Consider the following 20,241-nt stretch of genomic DNA (forward strand, 5'->3'; position numbering starts at 1 on the left):
TCGGGGATGGTTTAATTATCTTGGGCGGATATAAAAGTATAAGAGGATAAATATAATAAAGGCAAAAATGTGTCTCCAAATATACTTGGGCGGCCATTATTATACCAGGGCGGCCCGCCAAAGTAAAGTCTATGTGGGGGAAGCACTGTAAAAGTAATTCATATGACTCCAGAGGGTTAATAAAGGCCTTCTGAAGCAAAGTGATGCATTTATGTAAGAAAAATATCCACATTTATAACTTTATAAACTATATTAGCTGGCTTCCGGTAATGGCTGTCCGTGCATTAATATAACGTTTGATTTATTATGCAATACATATGCATTTATTTTAAATTTCAAGCATGTTTGTGCACTTAATGCAATAAACATCATAGTTAAAAAGGTCATAATTAGTCAAGACATCACGATAACAACTTTTGATCAGGCATTACCGCCTGGGTCCTAAAGGAGACCTTGGCTTTTGGACCAATTCTTATTATTAAATCTTGACGTGACATTCCCTCAGTATTGACTCTGGCTCTGTTCATGCTCTTTCAGTCTCTCTAGAATCCCAGGAAGCTGCTGTACTTTACCTGCCGTATGTCATCACGGTGGAAGAGATTGTGAAACAGATTGAGGTGGCTGGTTTCAAGGCCATCGTTAAGTCCAAACCTCGTCAGTTAAAGCTTTCGGCTAGAGAAGTAGAGCGTTTGCTCGGCTCTCCCAAACAGACCGCCTCCTTTCCAGAGGAGAAGGTTTCAGAACCGTCCGCAGACTCCACAATCACCACACTGTTTCAGGTTACAGGAATGCACTGCAAGTCTTGTGTGGTAAACATTCAGGACAATATATCCAAGCTGCCTGGAGTGAGCTCAGTTGTCGTGTCCTTGGAGAACAGACAAGCTTCAATTCAGCACAACCCAAAACAAGTCTCAGCGGTGGAGCTACAGAAAGCCATTGAGGCCCTTCCTCCAGGGAATTTTAAAGCTATTATCCCAACTTCAGCAGAGCCAAGCTTCCTCCAGCCTCTGGTATCGGTAGCGGAGATCCACATCGAGGGCATGACCTGCGGCTCCTGTGTTCAGTCCATCGAGGGCATGATCTCTCAGAAGAAGGGAGTGAGATCAGCCCAAGTGTCGCTATCCAATCATCAGGGAACCTTTGAGTATGACCCGTTACTGACGTCCCCTGAAGAGCTGAGGGCCTCCATAGAGGACATGGGCTTTGATGCTTTTCTGCCTGGTAAATGTTTCTATTCTACTGGGAGCATATCTTCCCTTCTGTATGTCTTCAGGTTGGGTAACCGTTTTATATCGTCCCATTTATGGTGCTTATTGGTTGTAAATGCCTCTGATGCAGCACTTCATATGGCTAACAAACCTAAATTGTAAGAATGAGAATAACAGGATGAATCTGATGCATCAAACCAATTCCGTTTTGAACCCGGTGGATTTTAAATGCAACTTCCAAATATGTGTCTGTCTTTGACTCTTTGGTAATTAAAGGGTTAGTTCACCCAAAAATGAAATTTCTGTCATTAATTCATCCCCCTCATGTCGTTTCACACCCATAAGACCTTCGTTCATCGTCAGAACACAAATTAAGATATTTTTGATGAAATCCGAGAGGTATATGACTCCATAGACAGCAATATAAACAGTCATGTGACTGCAGTGGTTCAAACTTAATGTTATGAAGAGACGAGAATACCCTTTGTGCGCAAAACCAAAACAAAAATAACTTTATTCAACAATCTCTTCTCTTCTGTGTCATTCTCACACGTTTACGTCCAGCACTTCCAAGTTCTAGCATCACACATGCATCACATGATCAGCTTTGGCCAATACTGAGCCGGCATTTGGACGTAAACATGAAAGCTTCACTCTGCGTAAGGATAATGACAGGGAAGAGAAGAGATTGTTGAATAAAGTGGTTATTTTTGTTTTACTTTTTGCGCACAAAAAATATTCTCATCTCTTTATAACATTAAGGTTGAATCACTGCTTTAACGATGTCTTTAGTACCTTTCTGGACCTTGAAAGTGTTGATTATATATAGACAAGTCTCGGATTTCATCAAAAATATCTTAATTTGTGTTCTGAAGATGAACTGAATTAATGACAGAATTTTCATTTTTGGGTGAACTTACCTTTTAAGTAGTGTAAATTATTGATTGTAGGGAAAAAAAGCAGATTAAAGAGTTAGTTCATCAAATATGGACCATGACTGCCACAAAAAAATAAAAAAGCAATACAACAAAAACAATAAATTTGCATTTGCATTAAAGCAGTGGTCTCAAATATGTGTCATTAATTCATCCCCCTCATGTCGTTTCACACCCATAAGACCTTCGTTCATCTTCAGAACACAAATAAAGATATTTTTGATGAAATTCAAAATGTATATGACTCCATAGATAGCAATATAATCAACACTTTCAAGGTCCAGAAAGCTACTAAAGACATCATTAAAACAGTGTGGAACGGAATGAGGGTGAGTAATTAATGACAGAATTTTCATTTTTGGGTGAACTTACCTTTTAAGTACTGTAAATTATTGATTGTAGGGAAAAGATTAAAGAGTTAGTTCATCATATATGGACCATGACTGCCACAAAAAAAAATGGTGCATAAGAACAGAATCAAAATAAATTTGCATTTGAATTAAAGCAGTGGTCTCAAACTCAATTCCTGAAGGGCCACAGCTCCATCCAGCTCCAACTCACACCTGCTTGGAAGTTTCTAGTAATCCTGAAGATCTTGATTAGCTGGATCAGGTGTGATGATTAGGTGCAGAGCTGTGGCCCTCCAGCAATTGAGTTTGAGACCACTGCATTAAAGGGATAGTTCACCCAAAAATGAAAGTTCTGTCATCTTTTACTCAACCTCATGTTGACTCATGTCAAAACGGTATGAGTTTGGTGAACACAAAGGAAGAATACAAGTAAACAAACAGTTGATTGACTTCCATAGTAGGAAAAAAAAATACTATGGAAGTCATCATCTGTTTGGTTACCCATATTCTTCAAAATATCTTCCTTTGTGTACAGCAGAACAAAGGTTTGGGGTGAGTAAATGATAACAGAATTTTCATTTTTGGGTGCACTGGCTCTTTAAGACAATGAAGTTTACTCTAGGGGTCATTTTTTTCTGGCATTGTGACTCTTGGCAGTACATTGGAGCACATTTCCTTCCCATTTCTCAACAGTGTCATGTGTCTGGATGTTTTGGGTTTTGAATTTACAGAAATGCAAGTCATTATGACTTGATGTTATTAAAAAAAACTGCATCAACTGCAGGATTATTTGATGAATAGAAAGTTCAAAATAACAGCATTTATTTACAGATGCACTATGTATATACGATTTTGCACAAAAGATGAACATGACGGCACATGCTAGTGGATGAGTTGAATCAACTCCACAGCAACTACATCAATTTATCCACTAACCATTCAGAAACGTCTAAAAGTTGTAACTTCTTCCTGAGTCTCTCCATCAGTGTCGACTCCGGTTTGAACAATGTAAGGCTGAACACTTTCCTCATTTTGGCTGCGTGAGATTCTCCAGCTTTGTTGTTGTTGAGCTGTTAAAGCTCCGCCCTCTTCTGGAAAATGGCAGCTCATTTGCATTTAAAGGGACACACACAAAAGCGGTGTGTTTTTGCTCACACCCAAATTTGACAAGCTATAATAAATGATCTGTGGAGTATTTTGAGCTGAAACTTCACAGACACATTCTGGGGACACCAGAGACTTACATATTGTGAAAGGGTCTCCTTTAACACTTTTTTTCTGCCGTTTTTACAGAGACAAATTCATTGGTGCCTTCAGTGGTCAAAAGCCCATCGTCTGTCCGCAGCTTATCGTTATCTCCAGCCTGGTCAACTGTGAAAGAGAACGAAGCAGAGAGTGACGCCGAGCCTTCAACAAACACTATTTCCAAATGTTATATCCAGATTGGAGGAATGACCTGTGCCTCCTGCGTGGCCAACATTGAGAGGAACCTCAAGAATGAGCATGGTAATCCCTGATCTTTCCAAAACAAAATAATGCTGGATTACTGATGGTGACCGAATCAGTAGCTTAATTAATTTTCCATTATGTCTTTCTTCCACAGGTGTACACTCCGTTCTGGTTGCACTGATGGCCAGTAAAGCCGAGGTTCGATACAGCCCGTCAGTCACTGATCCTCAGAGAATAGCGGAGTTTATCCGAGAGCTCGGCTTCACCGCCACAGTCATGGAGAATTACGAAGGCTCAGATGGAACCCTGGAGCTCGTGGTTAGTATCTCAGCATTATATTTGACCAATTTTTCTATCAACAAGAGATTGTGGACAATGTGTCTCTTTTCATTAGGTCAGAGGGATGACATGTGCCTCCTGCGTTCACAAAATTGAGTCTAACTTGATGAAACAGAAGGGCATCCTTTATGCTTCGGTTGCATTGGCGACTAATAAAGCCCACGTCAAGTATGACCCAGAAGTGACCGGCCCTCGAGATGTAATCAGATGGATCGAGGTGAATTCACCTTCATTTTTATGTGAATAAATATCAGCATTTTAGCTTAGTAGTTTGCTAACAAAAACAATTGTTCGGTTTGAGTTGGCGTTCTGAATCAGTCACTTAATAAATTCAGTGTCAGTTTATTATGAGAGCTATAAATAATAATATTATAGGGAACTTTGTAGCATATTCTTACATGCACTTCCCTATTTTTGATGAACAGAACATGGGATTTACAGCCTCTCTAGTGAAGAAAGATCGTCCCGGAAGTCACTTGGATCACAGCCATGAGATTCAACAGTAAGTAAATGAGCGAATGTGTTTCTGGAATTAATCTGTTTTTAAAGTTCCCCAATTATGCTATTTTCAAAAATTCATAATTTTCAGGTTTACATGCATCTAAGGTCAAAAAACACTTTGATTTTCTCATTTGAACAATTTTCTCATAATATACATTGCAGCATCAGCTCTTTTCTCACAGTGTCTGAAATCGTTAGATAAAGGATGTAGTCGCTCTAATCTCCTCCTTCCCGAGAGCTCTGCTCTGCTCTGATTGGTCAGACGGCCCAGTTTGTTGGCCAAGCAGATCTCGCCCCCCATTGACTAAAAAAATACTATGATAGTCAATGGGGGGGCGAGATCTGCTTGGTTACAAACATTCCTCCAAATATCTTCCTTTGTGTACAGCAGAACAAATGTTTGGAACAACTTGAGGGGGAATAAATGATTTTTGGGTGAACTATCCCTTTAAAGGTGCAATATGTAAGATTTTTGCAGTAAAATATCCAAAAACCACTAGGCTAGTGTTATATATTTTGTTCACTTGAGTACTTACAATATCCCAAATTTGTAAATTGTGAGAAAATTGCAATTTTAACGTATGAGGAGTCGCCTGTCAATTGCGTCATACCTGCGTTACCCTCGGTTTCCGGTTTTATTTTGTAGAAACCATGGAAACACCAAAGACGCTTTAATATTTACATGTTTTAATAGACAAGGGAACAACTGTTTTGATATATTTATAAACTAATTATTATTATATAGCTCAACACGTTTAGTCTTATTGTTTAAATCTAATTTTCTTGATTTTTTGTGAGTCTCATGCTTTACCATGCCTCAGAGAAAAACACTATTTTGTGAAGTGGCTAACATAGCATAATCAGATGCAGCTTTATTTTTAGTAACAGTAATACAGCATTTTCTCCATCATACAATACGTTTAAAATTAATTGCATGCCATTTATCAACACAATCATCCAGCATTTAATATGATATTGTAAAATGGATCTATCTTACTGCAGTGTGTAACAGTGTCTCACAGCAGCCGCCGAGCGAACGCACAGAGTAACGTTATAACATCATTTTCAACACTCTCAAATGTATCTAATATGATAAACAGAGCTGCGTTTCCTCATACTCATGACCGGAAAAGCGGAAGCGGCGCCGGCGACTGTGTCATAATAAAAGTCCCGCTGCTCATGAGGCGTGTGTTGATCAATCGCTCCAGCTCCTCGTTCAGCTCCACAACACTCGCTCCTGCTCTGCTTCATACTACAGTAACGTTAATAATCGCATCCATGAACATGATTTCTGCCCGAGTCCAATCCCTATTTTCCACCATCCGTTGAGATGGAGACCACATGTCCCAAGATTCCGCTCTTAAACTTGGCGTCATCAAGCTACATCTTTGTTTTGAATAGGCCTCTAGCGACCTCTAGTGGACAGAAATCTTACATACTGCACCTTTAAGTAAAGACCAAACATTTGTTTCTGTAATGCTTATTTTCCGACAGTGAAAAAGCGGCTAATAACTCCATTTATCTGCACTTTGATCTTTGAAACTTTGCAGACCTTTTACATTCGCAAACAGCTGTATTACAGACTACATGAAAGGTAATATCTGAAAAAGCATAATAGGGCACTTTAAAACGGGATAACCTGCCTTGATAGAACACAGATAATGTCTTTCTTTTGACCTGTGTGCATAACTTGGCTTTGCCGTTTTCTCCTAGATGGAAAAGATCGTTCCTCATCAGTTTGTTTTTCTGTGTGCCGGTCATGGGCATGATGATCTATATGATGGTCGTGGACCACATAATGGACATGTCTCACCACCATAACATCACAGCCGAGGACAGAGAGAAGTATCACTCTACCATGTTCCTGGAGAAACAGCTTCTGCCAGGCCTTTCCATCATGAACCTGATCTCGTTTCTCTTTTGTATTCCTGTGCAGGTTGGTCCAGTTTCATTGTTATCAATGTACTGTGAGAGGAAAATACTCGAAAATATGCAAATACTTCATGATTTAGTGACCACATCGGTTTTGTCTCTTTGCAGTTTATCGGTGGGCGGTATTTCTATTGTCAAGCCTATAAAGCTGTCAAGCACCGGACGGCCAATATGGATGTGCTGATTGTACTGGCAACAACGATCGCGTTCACATACTCTGTGGTGATTCTTCTGGTTGCCATGGTAGAGAGGGCAAAGGTGAACCCCATCACCTTCTTTGATACTCCACCCATGCTGTTTGTGTTCATCTCGCTGGGAAGGTGGCTGGAGCAAATAGCAAAGGTGAACAAGCATTTCCAGTTACACAAGCTATTCATCTACCTCATCTATTCAAGCTATTCAGCTTGTAATGTTATCTCTTAAAGTGCCCCTATTATGCTTTCATGTATTAAATTTCATGTAGTGTGTAATGTGGTTGTTTGTGAATATAAAAGGTCTGCAAAGTTTCAAAGAAATGATAAGTGGAGTTATAGTCTCCTAAAAGAAAGCACCAAAATGAGTCAGTTATTCTAGTCTTACTTCTTGCACAAACACTACATAACTTAGGTTTGTAACAAATTTGCATAATGCCAGACTATGGCTACTGATGCTGGAAGAGTCTGACCAATCAGAGCAGAGTAGACCCTTGGAAAGAAGAGGTTTAGAATAGTGCTGCCAATCGAAAAAAAATCCCCAAAAAACGAATTAATCGCTCAAATTTTTAATCTAATTAATTACATGATGTGGTGATTAATTGATCGCAAATTAATCGTGTCAATTTTGGTTGAGAAATTACCCCAAAAAATCATTTTAAGTCATTAGCATCTAATAGATGTTACAAAAAGTAGCTTAAGAAATAAATATTTTATTTGATTCAGCATAGAATTTTCATTTTTGGGTGAACTATACCTTTAATGTTGTTTTTAATAATATGGAAGTATGAACTTATTCTATTTTTTATTGTAATCAATTATTTATTATTATTTAATAATTAATTATTAAATAATACAATTGGTATAATTAAAATTTTAGTAATACTGCCAGTAGGTGGCGGTAAATGTCTTAATGATTAAGTCATTCATTCATTTATTCATTCGATTCATTCAAATGGCTGATTCATTCAGGAGTGAAGTAAATGATTCTCTTTATGGTCAATTGAATCATTGGTTCACTTGATTTGTTCGAAACACGTAATTAGAAATGAAGCGCCGCTGTCTGTTGCTCGGAGACAAAAAGTTCTGCTTTGTCTTTATATTTTTGTTGTCAAAATTAAGCAAAACAGACAATTTTGTGTGTAAAATAACACAATATTAACTTATGATTTATTGAACTGTTGAATAAAATCAGTATCACATTTGCACTCGGTCTGTTCTGAACAGAAAAACTGTAGTTGTGTGATATTGCGCTCGTTACTCGTGTGATAGAGCTTATCTATATCAAATAATGTAAAAAAAAAAAATCTAATTAATGCGTTAAAATTACAGCCCTAATAATTTTTATATTGTAATAATCTCCAAATTAATGTAGAAGCAACATAAATTATAAATTAAATATAGAATAATCCTTATTAAAGCTATAAAAGTTATTCAGTCAAGAGCAGTGAATGATTTTCTCTTTGTCTTTTGTTCTTTGATTACATCACAGCAGCAGGTTTATTAGGCTGCTGTCACTTTAAGAGCTGACGCACATGACGCGGGTCTGACACACATCCGATGTCCTCAAAACTCTTTACGGTCATTTAAGTCTTTATTTGACTCATTTAAGACCAGGACAAAGCTGGCATTTTGGTGTATTTTTGTGTGTTTTTGTCCGTTTGAGTACAGATTTAAAGGATTAGTCCACTTTTAAATACTTTTCCTGATAATTTACTCACCCAAGATGTCCATGTCTTTCTTCAGTCGAAAAGAAATTAAGGTTTTTGAGGAAAACATTCCAGGATTTTTTTTCCATATAGTGGACTTCAACTTCAATTTTTTTTTTTTTTAAATTAAAATTTTATACATTTTAACCAGAAATACTGCCCTCCACAGGTCAAAGTTTGAACTAATTTTTATATGCAATATGCTAGTGCAAGTAGACAACAATTAGTTCAAACTTTGACCTGTGGACGGCAGTAATACTGCTAAAGTGTCTACACTGCTGAAATTCTAATGAAGAAGAAGAAGATAGCTAGTTCAAGATGAGCATTTCTGGTTAAAATGTATACAATATATATATTTTTTTTTTTAGAAAATTAGTGATTGTTTCTCTAGATAAAACCATTATTTCTCGTCTGGGATCGTGTAGAACATTTTGAAGCTGCAGCGAAACTAATTTTGACCTTCAACTGTTTGGTGCCCATTGAAGTCCATCAGGAAAAGTTTATTTAAAAGTGGACTAATCCTTTAAGTTCGTTTTTCATGCTTGAATGGTTTAATAGCACTTGAATGAATACTAGCGTGATCACATAATATAACGGATGATGAAAAAACAGATGCTGCTTTAATTACGTTAAATATTTTTAACGCGCTAAACTGAAACGTTTGCATGCGTTAACTCACTTCGTTTGGACAGCACTCGTTTAGAGAGACAGAATCCTTTATTGAACCATTTCAGAAAAGAGCTGATGCTGCAGTGTTTATTATAAGTATTTTTTGACCTTGGATGCCTGTAAACATGTTGTAGAAAACCTCCAAAACAAAATTATGAGCCTTTTAAAGAGCATAATAGGGGCACTTACATTTCCTGCATTGCACTAATGTTGATGTGGTTTTGTCTTTAATCGCAGAGTAAGACTTCTGAGGCTCTGTCCAAGCTGATGTCTTTACAGGCAACAGAGGCCACTGTTGTTACACTGAATGATGATATGTCTGTGTTAAGGTTTGTGCGACTGTAGTTTGTATTTGCTTTCAACAGAAATTACATCTGGCTGACTTCCACATATGACCTTGTGTTGTGTTATCCCTCTCTCTCAGTGAGGAGCAGGTGGATGTTGAGCTGGTGCAGAGAGGAGATGTTGTGAAGGTTGTGCCTGGAGGGAAGTTTCCAGTGGATGGCCGAGTAATTGAAGGACACTCCATGGCAGACGAGTCTCTCATTACGGGTTCGACAGGGCAATTTTCTCATTACTAGCATAAAAGGAGGCAGGATAATTGTTGTGTATTCTATATATAGTGACGTCCAGAAGTCTGAGATCACTAGTGAAAGTGCTTCTCTTTTGCATTTGGTGGGGTTTTTCACTCTAAATGATATTAGCAGCATAAAAATTTTAATGAGAATTATTAGGGGCCAAGCACCAAAGGTGTGATGCCATCTATTATAGCTATTGGCATTCTTATTATTATTCTTCTATGGCAGCCCAAAGAACCGCTTGCGGGAAAGTTCTGAAATTTGGCACACTGATAGAGGACATTCCTAACATGAACTACAGCAAATTTGGTGTCTCTAGATTAAACTCTCTAGCGCTGTTTACGCACATAACTTTTGAAACATACAGGGTTAGAAACAAAAAGTTTGATTGCACCCTATGACGCCATTTTCCGTCATGAAACTGCCAAAAAAACTACTTTTTCAAACTCCTCTTAGACAGTTGCTGTAATTTTCATGAAAATCAGATCATCTTCAGACTATGTTGGCAAAAAGTTTTCAAAAACGCAACCATTCTCGAATAAAGCGCAAACAAATTCAAAGAACTGACGTGAGGCTATATCTCCACAACACTTAAGTGTATTCAAACCAAACTTGGTACATGACTTGAGGTGACATGCTGCGTTTTGGCATAACGCCACCTAGTGGTCTGGAGATAGCAAAAATTGCTATAACTTCCAAATGGTCTTATTAGATTCAGGCATAGAACCCATGAGGCGAAACTCTGATGCTTTTTGCTACTAGATGGCGCTTCGGTAGCGCAGCAGCCATTTTGGGGTGAAAGATACATTAATAATTAATAAAGTTAAGATCATCATGTTTGTAGCGTGATCCAAGGGATTAAAGTGGAGTAAATTGCTCCACTAGGTCTGAAATATATGTTTTAATCCCCTGGATTAAGTTACAAACATGATCTTATAATACATGATGCATTGCTGTGTCTGTTATCCCATAATTCCCACTTTTGGACACAGTGGCTGTTTTTTTTTTTTTTTTTTTTTTGTATACAGTCTTGCTTTAATGGACATTAATATAAGACAACACTGCAAAAAAGCTATTATATTCATATATTTATTGTCCAACTTTCCTAATTTTTTTGATGCATGTCCTTAATTTAATTTCATATGCTGGTATTAATTCAGTGTTTATAATGCTTACACTTGAACTTAAAAGAATTTTAACCCAAACTGACTGGGTTTCTAGAGAGCAAAGGTTTTGTGAAAAAACTGGAAGACTTAAACACAAAGTCTATAAAATAAACTGTAAAAAGGATTTGATGATCACTTCTGTATTGTCATCATTCAGGTTGGATTTCAGCTTTAATGTACGTTTTTTTTAATAAAGCAGCTGATATTGCCATAGAAACTAGTGGACTGCGAGTCGCTTTCACCCCAAAATGGTGGAAATGTAGGGCTGCTGGGCGTCGGTTTTGCAATGGAAGGTTCTATTGAGTTTCGCTTCTTGTCAGTGTATATTCGTTGATTCAGGGCAGCATGCCGAGTCAAATGATAAGCAATTTTATCATATTGCATTTTGTAGCAAAATGCTGTATTTTTTAATGCATTGGCTCCCCGTGGGGACCCGGGGTAGAATAGGTCCCTAGCACCCCCTTGCTGATCGTAAGAGGCGACAAATGGGGCGACTTTTTTGCCGTAAGTTGCAACCCGTGTCTGGGGAGGACAAGAACCTGGTATTTGAGGAATGTGTATGCTGCGGCTACTTCAGGTCCAACACAATACTTTGGCTTTGAATTCACATAGACGGGAGGTTGGAAGGACCCGGTCCAACCAATCGGCTAGTCAAGATGTACCCGAAAGGGCTTTGGCTTAGGGTCAATTGGGTAAAATGAAATCTATGTTCCTTTTGCTCAAGTATATCACCCCTGTATCCTTGGTGCATATCTGGAGGATTACCGCGGCTCTGTGCATCCCCTTGTTGGGCTCCGAGGTGGGTGGGGAGCAGGAGTGATGAAATTCAAAAATACAAACATGGCTAATAAAAAAACCCCAAAACGACGTATGATAGAACAAACATTGGATGATGACTCAGATATTGGATGTATGTATTCTCAAAAGAGTGAAAATTGGCAAAGATTTATACTGCTAGAATCACAAATAACAGACATGCCTCTTACAAAATTGTCTCCATTTGCAATACAGAAAGGCATTTCAGGCATAGCAGGAACTGTTAAAGATGTTAAAAAGCTAAGATCTGGACAAATATTAGTAGAATGCACTAAGAAAAGCCATGCTGAAAACTTCTTGCATGCAAGTATGCTGGCAGATGTACCAATAAAGGCGTTTTATCATCCGTCATTAAACAGTAGCAAAGGAGTTATGCGTACCAGAGAGCTACATGACATGGATGAGTCTGAAATAGCATCAGAATTGACTCAACAAGGGGTAATGAATGTCAAGAGGATCATAATCAAAAAAGAAGAAAAGATAATTAAGACAGGCACTTATATTTTGACTTTTAATAAACCTCAACCTCCAGAGAAGATTCAGATTGGCTATGTGAGTGTACCGGTCAATATTTTCATTCCAAACCCATTGAGATGCTACAATTGTCAGAAATTTGGCCACGGCTCTGCTTTCTGTAAAAGAAAAACGGTTTGCTGTAACTGTGGAGAAGAAGGACATGAATCAGGATGTTCAAAACCATCAAAATGCAGCAACTGTTCAGCTAATCATCCAGCTTCAACAAAAGAATGTCCAATTTGGATAAAGGAAAAAGAAATCCAAAGAATAAAATGTGTTGAAAGGATTAGCTATGTTGAAGCACGCAAGAAGGTTGAGGAGTCTCCATCCTTTAATATGAGGAAAACATATGCTTCTGTGCTGAAACCAACCATGAGCTCCATTGAATGTCAGACTGATTTGACCTGGGTGAATGGTGAGAAACCACAAAATGTTAGCAACAGAAGTTCTGTTCTAATTAAAAAGAAGAATCAAGGAACACAATGTCAAACAATGATAAATCAAACCCAAGCTAAAGAAGATGGAAAATCATCAAATGAGCATAATCAGCCCTTGAGAGGGAAAAGGTTACAACAAAGTACAAAAACTCAATCAACAAAATCAAATCAAGAAGGGAAAACTCAAAAGATAGAGTACCCAAAGAATTATGATGTTGAAATGACAGAGTCTATAAAATCTCGAAGTCGAAGCTTGTCTCCTAAATGCAAAGGTAAAGGGCAGGTACTTGTCTTACCTACTTGAAAATGATGAATCATATAATTCAGTGGAATTGTCGAGGACTTAATGCAAACTTTTCAGAGCTGCAACAATTGGCAGCCATTTTCAATCCCATTGCATTCTGCCTCCAGGAAACCCATCTAACAACAAATAGTAAATTGACGTTGAAAAAGTATAATATTTATAACACTTTTGGTCCAAATATACAACGTCCGTCTGGTGGATCGGCCATATTAGTAAGACATGACATAATTCATAGTCACATGTCAATAAATACAAACCTGCAAGTGGTGGCTGTGCGCTTAACTCTACATAAAACTATAACTATGTGCTCTATTTATATACCCCCTGATACCTCAGTGACAATACAAGAACTGAACAAAATGGTTGAACAATTTCCATCACCATATATATTAATGGGTGATTTTAATAGTCACAGCACATTATGGGGAGGAAAACATACAAACACCAAAGGCAGAAGAATAGAAGAGTTCATATATAATAATGATTTGTGCATATTAAATGATGGCTCAAATACATATCTGCATCCAGGATATGGAACTTATTCTGCTATTGACTTAACTATGTGTGAACCTGAAGTACTAATTGATTTTTCATGGCAAGTATGGAAGGATCTATGTGGGAGTGATCATTATCCACTGATTTTAACATCCATTGAAGAAGACATTCAGCAAGACACTCTAAGATGGAAAATAGAAAAAGCTAATTGGTATATTTTTCAAAAATTGTGCTATGAGAAGTTTAACATAGATTGGAAAGAACATCAAGACCCAATAAAGAAATTCACTGACATACTAATTGAAATAGCAGAAAAATCTGTTCCAAAAACATCAACAAAGTCATGCCGTCGGAGAAACCCATGGTTTAATGAAGACTGCAAAAAGGCTATTGCTGATCGGAAGAGGGCAGAAAGAAATTTTAATAAACATCCAACAACAGAAAACCTCATCAGACTAAAAACCTGTAGAGCAAAAGCACGAAGAATTATTAATGAAACAAAGAGACAAAGTTGGAAAAAATATGTGTCAAGTTTAACATCACAGACACCAACAAAGAAAGTATGGGATATGATACGAAAGATGAAAAATAAGGAAGGAGGATTACAAATACAACATATTAAAAATCAGGATACTTTGCTAACAACGAAACAGGATATTGCTAATAAATTGGCAGAGACATTTGAGAGAAATTCATCATTAGAAAACGGTCTTCCCAGATTTAAAGAAATGCAAATAAAGCAGGAACAGAAAAAACTTAATTTCTCCTCTGATAATGCTGAATTGTATAACCAGCCTTTTACCATGGAAGAACTTTTGAAAGCCATAAAAAACTCCAATGACACAGCCATTGGACCTGACAAAATTCACTATCAGTTTTTGAAACATCTACCCTATAGTGTATTATCGATTCTACTGGAAAATTTCAATAACATCTGGAAATCAGGAGAATTACCATATTACTGGAAAGAGGCAATAATTATACCAATACCTAAACCTGGAAAGGACCATACTGACTCAAATAATTATCGTCCAATAGCCCTAACTAGTTGTTTATGTAAAACCATGGAACGTATGATTAATGACCGGCTGGTGTGGACCTTGGAAAAAGATCAAAAGATCAGTAAATATCAATGTGGATTTAGACGGGGAAAAAGTACTCTTGATCATCTTATAAGAGTAGAATCTTTTGTACGAGATGGTTTTATTAAAAAAGAGCATGTAGTAGCGGTTTTTTTTGATTTGGAAAAAGCTTATGATACTACGTGGAGGTATGGTATTTTAAAAGATTTGTATGATATGGGTTTTAGGGGGCATTTACCCATTTTTATTTCAAATTTTTTATCCAATAGAGTTTTTCGTGTTCGAGTAAGAAATGTATTATCTGACTTGTATGTACAAGAATCAGGAGTGCCTCAAGGAAGTATACTTTCAGTAACTCTTTTTAGTATTAAAATTAATGGTATTGTAAGTGTTATGGGGTCTAATATATTTCGTAGTTTATATGTAGATGATGTGTGTATTTGTTATAAAGGAAAAAATATGAACGTAATTGAAAGACAAATACAAATATGTATAAATAAAATGTATGACTGGTCAGTTAAAAATGGCTTTAAATTTTCTAAATCAAAAACTGTATGTATGCATTTCTGTTTTCTGCGATCTATGCACTTAGATCCAGAGCTTTTTTTAGAAAGAGAACTTATAAAAGTCGTAAAAGAGACAAAATTCCTAGGACTTAATTTTGATAACAAACTATCTTTTATTCCTCATATTAAAATGCTGCGAAACAGATGTTTTAAAGCAATGGATATTATAAAAGTGCTAGCAAGGATTAAATGGGGTGCAGATTGTGAAGTACTCTTGAGACTTTATAGGACACTTGTTAGATCAAAAATGGACTATGGGAGTATTGTTTATGGATCTGCTAGGAAGTCATACATCAAAATGCTGGACACAGTACATCATACAGGATTGAGACTTGCCTTAGGAGCATTTAGGACTTCCCCAATTGAGAGCTTGTATACAGAAGCAAGAGAACCATCATTATATAACAGAAGGCTGAAATTGGCTCTCAACTATGTAGTTAAGCTAAAAGCTAATGAAAGTAATCCAGCATATTCTTCAGTTTTTCATCCTCCATATTCACATTTGTATGAAGCTAGACCCAGATACATCAGTCCTTTTGGAATTCGCATAAAATCACACTTGGAAAATATGGATATTAATCTGGATATCTTAACATCGACGCATTTGTGTCCTATACCGCCCTGGGATATTAAAAAACCAATCATCATCATGAACCTGGCTCAGTATAAAAAAGGAAAATCATCCAAATGTTTATCGGGAGGAATTTTTGGATATAAGACGAAGTTTACCAACTCACGTACCTGTGTACACAGATGGATCAAAGTCAGACAGTCGGGTATCTGCTGCAGTAGTGATTGGGTCAAAACGCTATGGCAAGTGTATTTCTGGACAAAGTTCAATTTTCACAGCTGAAGCTTGTGCATTACTTCTAGCTCTTGAACAAATAGAGAAGGAACAACAACGTAATTTTTTAATTTGCACAGATTCTAAATCCTGTCTACAAGCACTTGATTTATTGAAAACTGAACATCCTATAATTATCAGCATAATAGGAAAAGTGGACTCTTTAAAGAAACAAGATTTTAATATTGTTTTTTGTTGGATACCAGGCCATATGGGATTGACTGGTAATGAACAAGCAGATAGAGCAGCAAAGGAAGCACTTCATTTGGAAATGACAGAATGTAAAATACCAGCATCTGACGTTAAACCCATATTGAACCTTTACATTCACAGTAAATGGCAAATGGAATGGAACGAATGTGTAAATAACAAATTATACGAGGTGAATCCAGTTTTAAATCAAGGAGTTATTAGTTATTATTTTGAAAACCGATATGACCAGGTTGTATATACAAGATGCCGAATTGGACATTCAAGACTTACTCATTCATATTTATTGAAGGGGGAAGATAAACCGATCTGTGATTTGTGTAAGAATTTCATGAGTATAAAACATATTTTAATAGAATGTCCTTTCTTAAATAATATTAGACAACAGTTTTATACAGAGAATACATTAATGGACATTTTCAAAAAGGTTTCTCCTGGAGTAATTTTAGAATTTCTGTCGAATATTCAGTTGAAAGATTCTATGTAATTGTTGTTATTAATGTTGTTGTTTTTGGTGTATATGCCTGATTTTGTATAGTGATTGTTTTTAAGACATACTTGTTAAAGTATTATAAATAATGTATTGAACTGATATTGCTGATTGCCATGAATATAGCCATTGCTGCTGATATGGCATTAAACCATAAATAAATAAATTTAATGCATTGGCATATCATTTTGAAACTCAGTATGGGTCATCTGCATGATGCCCTGAAGGAGCCTGAGAAGTTTCGAGACAGCACCACCTAGTGGTGTAATCAAATATTCACATGGTCACAACTTTTGATGTGGTTGACCGATTTTCATGGGAGTAATTTCTTACTTAATTTCCGTCAACATTTTTTGAATGCATTTTGTTTTTACGATTCCGAGATTCAATTAATTTTAAATCCCTGATTTTCAGTGTGACTTCAAAATAAAATTCCCATAGGATTATGAGGGAGCCAAGCCTTGTCTAATGATCAGAATCACATATGATGGTGTGCTCTTTTGATTTGGACCAGTTGGTAACCACATAGCAATGCCTGAGCAATCCAACCACCCACAATCCCCCTAGCATGAGCAAAACACCTCTCACATGTTCTTCAGGGAAAAAAAATTCACTGTAATATTAATTCCCTTCATTTTCCAATTTGTGCAGTCACTGAAATGTGGTGGTCTAAAGATGTGGTCTTGTGCTGTAGGTGAAGCCATGCCTGTCACTAAGAAGCCGGGGAGCACCGTTATCGCAGGCTCGATCAATCAGAACGGCTCTCTGCTGATCAAAGCCACTCATGTGGGCACAGACACCACCCTCTCTCAGATCGTCAAACTGGTGGAGGAAGCACAGACTTCAAAGGTGCGTCTGTCAGCTCAGCTTCTGCTATCATATCATCGTCTTTTGATAATAACAGCTTCTGAATCTTCAGATTATCACAGATGAATGCTTCCTCATTTTTTTTTTTGCTCCTTTATATATATATATATATATATATATATATATATATACACACACACACTACCATTCAAAGGTTTGAAAAACATTACTATCTTTAATGTTTTGAAAGAAGTCTCTTATGCTTATCAAGCCTGTGTTTATTTGATCAAAAATACAGAAAAAAAACAGTAATATTGTGAAATATTATTACAATTTAAAAATTATGGTTTTCTATTTTAATATACATTAAAATATAATTTATTCCTGTGATCAAAGCTGAATTTTCTGCATCATTACTCCAGTCTTCAGTGTCACATGATCCTTCAGAAATCATTCTAATATGATCATTTGATACTCAGTTATCATCAATGTTGGAAACAGTTGTGCTGCTTAATTGTGTTGTGATATTTTTTTCAGGATTCATTGATGAATAAATAGTAAAAAAGAACTGCATTTATTCAAAATAGAAATATTTTCCAACAATATAAATCTTTACTATCACTTTTTATCAATTTAACACATCCGTGCTGAATAAAAGTATTAATTTCCAGGAAAGAAAGGAAGACGAAAAAAATACTGACCACAAACTTTTGAACAGTAGTGTATATTGTTACAAAAGATTTAATTTAAATAAATGCTGCTCTTTTTTAACTTTTTATTCATCAAAGAATCCTGAAAAAAAGTATCATTACAACATTTGTAATAAATCACCATATTAGAGTAATTTCTGAAGGATCATGTGACACTGAAGACTGGAGTAATGATGCTGAAAATTCAGCTTTGATCACAGAAATAAATTATATTTTAAAGTATATTATAACAGAAAACCATTATTTTAAATTGTAATAATATTTTACAATATTACTGTTTTTCGATCAAATAAATGCAGGCTTGATGAGCAGAAGAAACTTCTTTGTAAATTAAAAATAGTAATGTCATCCAGTGTACTGGATAAAAAAATACAAACCATTAAACAATATATATATATATATATAATATATATATATATATATATATATATATATATATATATATATATATATATATATATATATATACATAGTATAGAATATTGCATCAGCTTATCTAACCTCACCTTTGGCCTCTATAACCTTTTTTCTTTTGAACTGTCCAATCACAGGCTCCCATCCAGCAGTTTGCAGATAAGATCAGTGGCTACTTTGTCCCATTCATTGTTGCGGTCTCCTTCCTGACTCTCGTAGCCTGGATTGCGATCGGCTTTGTGAACTTTCCACTTGTGCAAAAGTATTTCCCTGTGAGTATTTCCTCAAATCCTTCCAAAATGCACTTTTTAGCATTTTATTTTTCTTCTAAAGTCCATGGTTATGCATGGTTTCTCTAAGCTTTGTTTTGTCAATATTAGAGTGTGTTTACATCCTGTTTTCCATGATATGTCCCTTTTTAAACTATTCATACTGGATTTTAATCAGGTCCTTTCTCTTTAAGCACACTAAAGTGGTAGATGTCTCTCTGCAGGGTTATGATAAGAGCATCTCTGAGACGGAGGCCGTCATCCGCTTCGCCTTCCAGGCCTCCATCACCGTCCTCTGCATCGCCTGCCCCTGCTCTCTGGGTCTCGCCACCCCCACGGCGGTAATGGTGGGAACAGGGGTGGGAGCGCAGAATGGGATCCTCATCAAAGGAGGGGAGCCATTAGAGATGGCACACAAGGTCAGAGAAGCTCCGGTCTACAGATTTTAATGTTGTTGTTGGTGTGTAGCTACAGTTATAGATTTATAAATCTGCCTGCTCTTTTAGATTCAGTCTGTGGTGTTTGATAAAACTGGCACAATTACATACGGAGCTCCCAAAGTGGTCCAGGTGAAGATGCTGGCTGAAGGGAATCGGATGCCACGCACTAAACTGCTGGCGATCATTGGCACCGCTGAGAATAACAGTGAACATCCGCTGGGTGCGGCCATCACCAAATACTGCAAACAGGTCAGTTTGACTTACTGGTGTGTTGTTTCTTTACTTGCAACCTTTGCAAAAATAAAAAATACAGACTTTCGTGTGCACACGAGAAACCATTAAACTTATCATATAGGACAATGCACACAGCTGTATTGTGCCATCAGCCCATTTCGTGTCATGGTTTCTCCGCCGCCACAGAGGATGTGTTAAATTAGGCCTTGATATTACAGGAAGCCAAATTTCGAGCAAATAGATCTCTATTAATTCATGTGCATCAATGCTCTTGTTTTCTTCATAGTAAGATGGCAGTGACACACAAAGGAAACAGGTTAATATACAGTACAGTCCAAAAGTTTGGAACCACTAAGATTTTTTATGTTTTTAAAAGAAGTTTTGTCTGCTCACCAAGGCTACATTTATTTAATTAAAAATACAGTAAAACAGTACAGAACTGTTTTCTATTTGAATATATTTCACAAAGTAATTTATTCCTGTGATCAAAGCTGAATTTTCAGCATCGTTACTCCAGTCTTCAGTGTCACATGATCCTTCAGAAATCATTCTGATATGATGATCTGCTGCTCAAGAAACA

At 36.7% G+C, this 20,241-nt stretch overlaps 1 protein-coding gene across 1 annotated transcript in view; it reads left to right on the plus strand.

Moving 5' to 3' along the window:
• The window catches only part of atp7a (ATPase copper transporting alpha), a 42,758-nt gene that overhangs the window by 8,637 nt on the left and 13,880 nt on the right, over positions 1-20,241 (plus strand). Inside the window, exons 4-16 of the mRNA XM_067384991.1 lie at positions 538-1,221; positions 3,787-3,999; positions 4,097-4,260; positions 4,337-4,498; positions 4,707-4,783; positions 6,496-6,718; positions 6,823-7,056; positions 9,521-9,612; positions 9,708-9,835; positions 17,482-17,636; positions 18,856-18,990; positions 19,212-19,406; positions 19,494-19,676. Coding sequence (XP_067241092.1) covers positions 538-1,221; positions 3,787-3,999; positions 4,097-4,260; positions 4,337-4,498; positions 4,707-4,783; positions 6,496-6,718; positions 6,823-7,056; positions 9,521-9,612; positions 9,708-9,835; positions 17,482-17,636; positions 18,856-18,990; positions 19,212-19,406; positions 19,494-19,676 — 2,645 coding nt within the window. The remainder of the gene's footprint in view (positions 1-537; positions 1,222-3,786; positions 4,000-4,096; positions 4,261-4,336; positions 4,499-4,706; positions 4,784-6,495; positions 6,719-6,822; positions 7,057-9,520; positions 9,613-9,707; positions 9,836-17,481; positions 17,637-18,855; positions 18,991-19,211; positions 19,407-19,493; positions 19,677-20,241) is intronic.

Source organism: Chanodichthys erythropterus, chromosome 1, assembly GCF_024489055.1.
Source record: "Chanodichthys erythropterus isolate Z2021 chromosome 1, ASM2448905v1, whole genome shotgun sequence".
Lineage (NCBI taxonomy): Eukaryota > Metazoa > Chordata > Actinopteri > Cypriniformes > Xenocyprididae > Chanodichthys > Chanodichthys erythropterus.